At 40.9% G+C, this 7,552-nt stretch overlaps 1 protein-coding gene across 1 annotated transcript; it reads left to right on the forward strand.

The window, feature by feature from the left end:
• Positions 1-376: 376 nt before the first annotated feature.
• Positions 377-7,297, forward strand: LOC119279714 (probable WRKY transcription factor 46). Its single transcript, XM_037560864.1, has 3 exons — positions 377-531; positions 5,873-5,977; positions 6,760-7,297. The coding sequence occupies exons 1-3, from the start codon at positions 377-379 to the stop codon at positions 7,295-7,297; spliced, it is 798 nt and encodes a 265-aa protein (XP_037416761.1).
• Positions 7,298-7,552: the final 255 nt, after the last annotated feature.

Here is a 7,552-nt window from a genome sequence, read left to right on the forward strand (position 1 = left end):
AGAGGCAAAATGTATATATACTCCGTCTACAACTAGTACTGAGAAAAATAAGCCCATGATTAATCCATAATTGGCGGCAGATTCATCGTCTCGAATCTATTATGTGGGGAAACATTAAACATATGAAAAGACCCTGCAAGGCCTCATGACTCCGCAACAAAACTAAACCGTAAAGTATTGATCGAGTCTGTACTATGCACCCCACGCCATTGAGCTTGCTACCTCCTCGAAATTTAAAGTCCTCCTGCGGTGAGCAGCAGCTTGAAAACGACATAGGTGGCTACCCCATCTTCTCCCTTTCCCACATATACCTGCTGCGCTTCTTGCGAGCTGCTATTATCTCCACCACCTCGTTCTGCAAAGACCAGGCCATTCAATGGCGTCACCGCCTCCGAAGGGGGAGTCGTTTGACTTCGAGGATCCACGCGCGCAGGAAGCCATGGGGTCTGCGTCCGCGTCCTATAGCCCTCCTGGAGGCGTCTTCGGCATCTCCCCACCAGAGTCCTCGCGGCGCGACAGCCGAAAGAGAAGGTACGGAAACTCTCCTCTATAGCAAGTGCCTACTTCTCCTGTTTGCCCTTTCAAAGAGTTCATTCTGAAGCAGATCCTGAAATGCGTGTTGATTTGCACTATTTGTCTTGCTCGACGTGAACTTTCTCCGTTCGTACGTGTATTGAATCTGTGAAAACGTGCATACTCATTTCTGTACTGTGTCTTCCTCGGTTGTATGCCAATACGGGTAAGATTTGGTAAAATTAAGGAGGAGAAGGAACATTGACATACATGTTCAGAAACAGGTGGCACTAGATTAATAGGCTCTAGCTAGAACTGGAGTGTTTAACAGGATGTACTATATTATTACAACTTGGATTAATGGTTTACTGCAGGTTAATAAAGTGCCAAAAACACTGATGATTGAGAGTGATAGCGCCGCGTCTGGTAGAACCTAGACTAAAACAACATTCAACGAGATGGTGAATAGTTCTGTTTCTGAGTCGAGCTATATTTCATGGGATCAGCCGCTGAAAGCTGAACTAGATTATTATGGTAGCCATTACTGGAAATTCCTAGTAGTTTTTATCTGTTTACTTCTTCGCTTTCAATTTTGTACATGATCTTATACTATAACTACAAAATATATAAATACATGCAGTGGAATGCTGCTGTTTTCATTCTTTCTTTTTACTAGCAACTCTCCATATTCTCCAAAAATATGCACATCCTCCTTCGATGAAGCATGCACATTTAATTTGGAAACTTCGGGCCGAAGTCATATTTCCTTCCCTTTGATTTGCTTTACCTGTGCTTATATCTTTGCCTTAGTGGAGGGCTCCATTTTGTTGAGAAGCTACAACTATTACTAAACTCAAGTGCTTTATGCATGCACATTTTAAGCATGCATATGAGAGAAAACAATGACTATAGGTCACAACACATGCATGGTCTTCTTTCTGATATTGCAGCACTGTCCTGAATAGTATTTTAGGACTCAAGTATATGCTTTCTTTTCCAAAAAGATGAACAGAAACGAAAAAGCCACAAGGGTGCATTCCCTATAAAACATGTCGAGCGTGGTTTACATTACTATACTAGTGGTTCTCATTTCTCATACTACTCAAGTTTCGTAACAATTATTAGTTTCTAATTATCTTATAAACTATACGAACATTTCAAAGTATCATTCCCTTCATTACCCAATAATCAGTTGATGGGCTTAATGAATCTTGGCGATCCATTCCTTTATTCTAAACGGTGCAGCACAAACTTCTCCTCTAAGAACTCAATCGTCCATAATTCCAACGGTTTTCCTTTGTTCCAAAGGGAGCCTGAACTGTGTAACTTCTTTGGGGAGAAAATCATGCATTTTTCATAGCCACACAGAGATATAAGGCTAGGGTATGCTTGTGCCCATCCTGCAGTTGAGGCTTCTTGTCTTGTTGAACAGCCATGTAGGTCCAAAAAGTCAACAAGATATACGTGGCAATAACACACAAGAGCATAGTAGGATTTACCGCTGTTTCATTTTTGCCCCAACATATACAAAGTTTGAGAAGAAGAGTACCAAGGGATGCAGGCCGCACACTGCTTGTCCTTGTCGTACTACACTGTAGTACAAATATTAACAATTGATACACAAATGGCATAGTTAGCGGTGCAAGCGGGCCACACTTGCATCACTATGAGCAGCCTAACAATCAAAATGGGCCGACCCACTCTGGCAAACCCGGTCCCTGTTGGCCCCCTCTCCTCTGTCTAGGGACATGGAGCCGACATAATGGTCTAGTAAAGACTAGCCACATGTCCCATTTGGCAATATGGACCGACCCATTTAATATTTGATTTGTTCTACTAAAACAAGAATCGGTTACACAACATCATTTCTGTAACATCATTTAGAAACCATAATTTCCTAGCAAGTTAGGATATGTAGAGTTCATTTGTTCAATGAAAAGAAGACATATATGCGACTTTGTTCCATTTTCTACTATGAACCATTAACCTCTCAAGTTAGCATATTTGCAACCCTAGAACACTAGCAATATTGGTTCAATAGTTTGATTTTTTCTATAAGTAGAAAGTTAATAACTTTCCAAGGCAAGTGTTATTGTAACAACATATTACAAACCTTGACAACCAAAAATGGGCCGAGCCTCTAGCGATGATGGACTAGTGGTGACTGACTCCCTTGACCTAGTTTTCAAGACGCCGACCCAAAAGACCCATTGGCCTTAGAATTTCATGTCGGGCCAATGTCCCATTGGGTACCTTCAGCCCATTCCCATCTTTAGAGCAGCCGCAAAGTCATAGTTAAATGGAAATCTAGGTAAATATATATATATATGGTTGCGTGCCTTCTGGGTAGTCATAGGCGACTCTTGAGGCTCCCAACTTCTTCCACCACCGCAGAGCCATCGTGTCTTCACACTGTGTGCTTAGCACCGCTAGATGAACTTAGTAGTGTGTTGGATAATGATGATACGGCCCCTTTCTAGCTCAAAACCTTGCTCGTCTTCCATTGCCCGTGTCTCCTTTAGCAAAAGTAGCACTGGTGGACTAGGCCATTCTTCGTCATGCAAGGTCTCTTCCACTAAGCAAAATGGCCATGGGATGGTTCCTATGGGCTTGGAGATGGTATCTGGTTCGCCATATTTGATTGGCCGGGTGATTTTTTCTAGGATGCTCACATGCTACTGTCAGGTATGGATGAGTGTTGATTGACGGCGGATCCCGTGGATTCGATCTATACTTCTCTTAACCGACATTCATGGTGAGTGCGCGCCGAGTTTGATGGATTGGCTTGCAGTGGCAACATCTTCTACCCAAGCGCATTATTGAATTGTGTTGAAATGACAATGGCATCCTAGAGTCACCTTGGCTTGTTTGGCTGATATTTGGACCTTTGTGATCATTGGAACCCTTCTTTAGATATGTACCGGGAAACTCGAGTATGAGGTCTCATTGGCCTTGTCACCACCAAGTTGGTGTGGTGTGTCTTCTCTTAATCGTTGTCGGCGCTTTTGTCATTCTTTCCCTACTACAGTTTATTTACGTTGGATAGGATGGTGATGCGGGCTAAGCAAGCTGGGATGTTAACATCGGGCATTACAATTTGGTGGTGCTTTTCGAGAACCTATTCTTGAGCTCTTAGGTGAACACCCCAGATTGGGCCTTCACTGGCTTGGGCCCCCACAATGCCTCCATTGTGGTTATAATGACCAACTATAAATATTATATTATATTGATCGGTGCATCAATATTCTAGATTTTTTTTGAAACTATGATGATTTTTATAGCAAATTCAGAAACTATACACCCTAATGGAGAAAAATCAAAAGTATCACCCCGTCAGCCTCCTGTTAGCCGAAAAGGGACTTTTCGGCCTCCTGTTGTCCGAAGAGGGACTTTTCAGCCAACCGTTTGCCAAAAAGTACTTTTCGGCCAACCGTTGGCCAAAAAGTACTTTTCGGCCAACAGTTGGCCAAAGAGTCCCTCTTCAGCCAACAGTTGCTCTACTTTTTAAAAAATTCATATCAAATAGGATTTTTAGTATTTTAACTTGATTCTTTTTAAATTAGATTAGAAATTTTATGAAGTTTCTGTAGATATCAAGTTTGACTAGATTTGAAAGTTTGAATTTGAATTTTCATGAATTTTCTCAAATCACTAGATTGCATATAATTTGAGCTAGGAGTATTCTTTTTAGATGATTCTTTTTGCTACTCGTTCTTTGTGAATTTTTTTATCAGTAGTAATTAATTGGCGAATTTTATAATTATTTAAAATTAGGTTTTTATGAAAACAATTCTGTTTTAGTGTTTTATGGGTTTTATGCTATTTCTTTTAATTTTAATTGCTTTAAATTATTTTTTTAGTTTTTTGGACATATTCTTTTTGTTTCTGTTTAGTTATCTGTAGCTATTTTATTTATAGTATTTTTTTGTATTTTATTTCTTTTATCCTACTAGAAAACTTGCTTTGAGCTTCATAGGAGTTTATATTTAAAAGTGCCTTGTAAATCCTGTACAACCATTGCCGTTTTATACATGAAAAAAATACTTTCCCGCAATCTTTTTCCCTCCATTTTCTTTGCCGCCATTTTCTTTCCCGCCATTCTCTCCCGCCACACTAAGGAGTGCTGCATCGACGGAGGATTACAATGATGCCTTCATGTGGAGTGTGAAACACTGTGTGAGAGAAGTCATAAGTGTGAAACACTCTCCGATGATGATGACAAAGCTGCAAACACTTATGACTTCTCTCAGACAGTGTTTCACACTCCACCAGCAGCACCGACGCAGGAGACACAAACCGTGCCAGACGATGTTATCTACGATCGTGGACACCATGAGGCTCATTTTATAAGTTGAGAAGTGAAGATGGCGAGAAAGAAGATGGCTGGAAAGAAGATGGCGGGAAAGAAGATGGCGGGAGAGAATGGTGGGAAAGAAAATGGAGGGAGAGAATGGCGGGAAATAAAATGGCGGGAGAAAATGGAGGGAGAGAATGGCTAAAAACCTAATTTTAAATAATCCTAAAATTCACCAATTAATTACTACTGATAAACAAAGTCACAAAGAACCAGTAGCAAAAAGAATCATCTAAAAAGAATACTCCTAGCTCAAATTATAGGCAATTTAGTGATTTGAGAAAATTCATGAAAATTCAAATTCAAACTTTCAAATCTAGTCAAACTTGATATCTACAGAACCTTCATAAAATTTCTAATCTAATGCAAAAAGAATCAAATTAAAATACTAAATATCCTATTTGATATGAATTTTTTTAAAAGTAGAGCAACTGTTGCCTGAAGAGGGACTTTTCGGCCAACCGTTGGCCAAAAAGGACTTTTTGGCCTCCCTCTTCGGCCAACAGGAGGCCGAAAAGTCCCTTTTCGGCCAACAGGAGGCCGACGGGGTGATACTTTTGATTTTTCTCCATTAAGTTGTATAGTTTTCGAATTTGCTATAAAAATCATCATAGTTTCAAAAAAATTCAATATTCTAGAGCCCATTTCCAGCTAAGCTGCATATGTATAAAGTTTGGTACGCTAGGCATGCTTTGTTCTAGCTTAAAGCACATACTAAGTCGACATTATGTATGTGGGAGGGTACGTGTTAAGTCGACATTATTTCGTGGTTACACCACTGCTCTTATAAGTACGAATACACATGTTTTTATGTTGTGGGACTGCAATTTTTGTCCTAGATCTGCATTTCTAGTTCTCATTTACTATGTGTTTTAGCACATACTAAGCTTGCTTCATGCTTTACAAATTTTGGACCATTTACAAGTCTACCATGAATCATGAGCCATGATAATCCTGACTCGCCCTCCGTTTGACATATATAGTCTGAAATACATATTGCTGCAGGAAAGATAGACCTTCATGGGTCAAACATACGTTCACACCTCATTTTGACGGTCACCTGTGGAGAAAGTACGGCCAGAAAAACATCAAGGACTCTGTCTTCCCAAGGTAATTTACCAGTGGATTGATTACTATGTAACGTCTGAGAATTTCTTAGTTCTATCTCAATCTGAATGGAGGTCCCGTGCATGATTTTATATTTTCTAAACTTTGAGAACAAACACTATAAATCTTTGCACTAGATAAACAAATTACCACGACAGATGGTGAACAGCCTTTTTCTTGGAGTAAAGTATGAACATATTTGTAAAGTCAATTGAGAATCAACTAATTCTCAGTCGGCCGGCACAATATTTTAGACAAATGAAAAAATATTACATGGAAAAAATTCCTTATATTTGTATGAATAATTTGGTTAAAACATGGGAAATTAGTTAATTCTTGGTCGACTGTGACATAGACTCTCCAGAAAAAATGTTGACTAGTGGCATTATAGACCGAAAAAGATAATTTTCAGGAAGGTCATCCCTGAACCGTAGTTATATAGGGCATCAACTAAACCGAAGAAACTGTAACTTAATGAGGTTTTGTGGTTGGTGTGATGTTGTATTTTCCTATCTGTAAATTGGTGTTTCTGTGAAAGAGGCTCTGTACATAGGCCCTTGCTCCGTCTTGCTATGGTACTCTCTCCGTTTGCAAATATAAGATGTTTTGGATATTTCAATATAAACTACATACGGAATAAATGAATGAGCAGACACATTAAAACATGTTTATATACATCCCGTTTAGAAAAAGGTTAGAACATCTTATATTTGTGAACGGAGGGAGTACAAATTAAGTTCACTACCATCGAAATAACACCCATGCATGTAAACGGCAATATGCAGGCTTTATTACAGATGCTCTTACCGTGAAGACAAGCAATGCCTAGCCTCAAAGCTGGTGCAACAGGAGAACCACGAGGACCCACCACTGTTCAAGGTCACCTACACGTACGAGCACACGTGCAACACCGCACCCGTCCCAACTCCCGATGTCGTGGCCGAGCTGCCGGCGCCGGCAACTGGCGACGCGCTCTTTCTGAGGTTCAACTCCACCGGCGCAGGCCACCGAGACGCGCACCGGATGGAGCAGGAACGGCATTACCAGCAGCCTGCGGCACCTGGGTGGCCGCCCATGATGCTGAGCTTTGATTCCAATAGCCAGCAGCACGAACAGTGTACGTTCCCTTCCGAGCTGCCGCCAACTGCGTCGTCGTCGTCGTTTTCGACCGAGGGACTGCCAGCGCCGCCGTCTACAACCGATGGCGGAGGCGACGGGTTCTCGACGTGGGACTCGTTGAGATACGGATTAAATGACCATGTGCACTTCGGCGACCATTCGTATCTCCCAAACAGTGGTAATGATGGTGACGATAACTACTGACCGTCTGTCTGGCTATATTCACACACGGGCCAAAAACTGTCATTGTTTGACCTGGAATTAAGAAGTTAATACACATTCTTTGTTGAGGGTATGTGCACACTTACTGATGTATAATTGTTTGTTAATTTTAGCTAAAGTTCACTAGCTTGAGTGTGTTCTATATGCATCAATGCATGTTTATACTTTTTGTTGTGGAAAATGCGGAGCCATGGTCAAAACCCTTTTGGGGCCGTCTCCAGAAATTTGGGGGCCCGG

This window comes from Triticum dicoccoides, chromosome 3B (assembly GCF_002162155.2).
Source record: "Triticum dicoccoides isolate Atlit2015 ecotype Zavitan chromosome 3B, WEW_v2.0, whole genome shotgun sequence".
NCBI lineage: Eukaryota > Viridiplantae > Streptophyta > Magnoliopsida > Poales > Poaceae > Triticum > Triticum dicoccoides.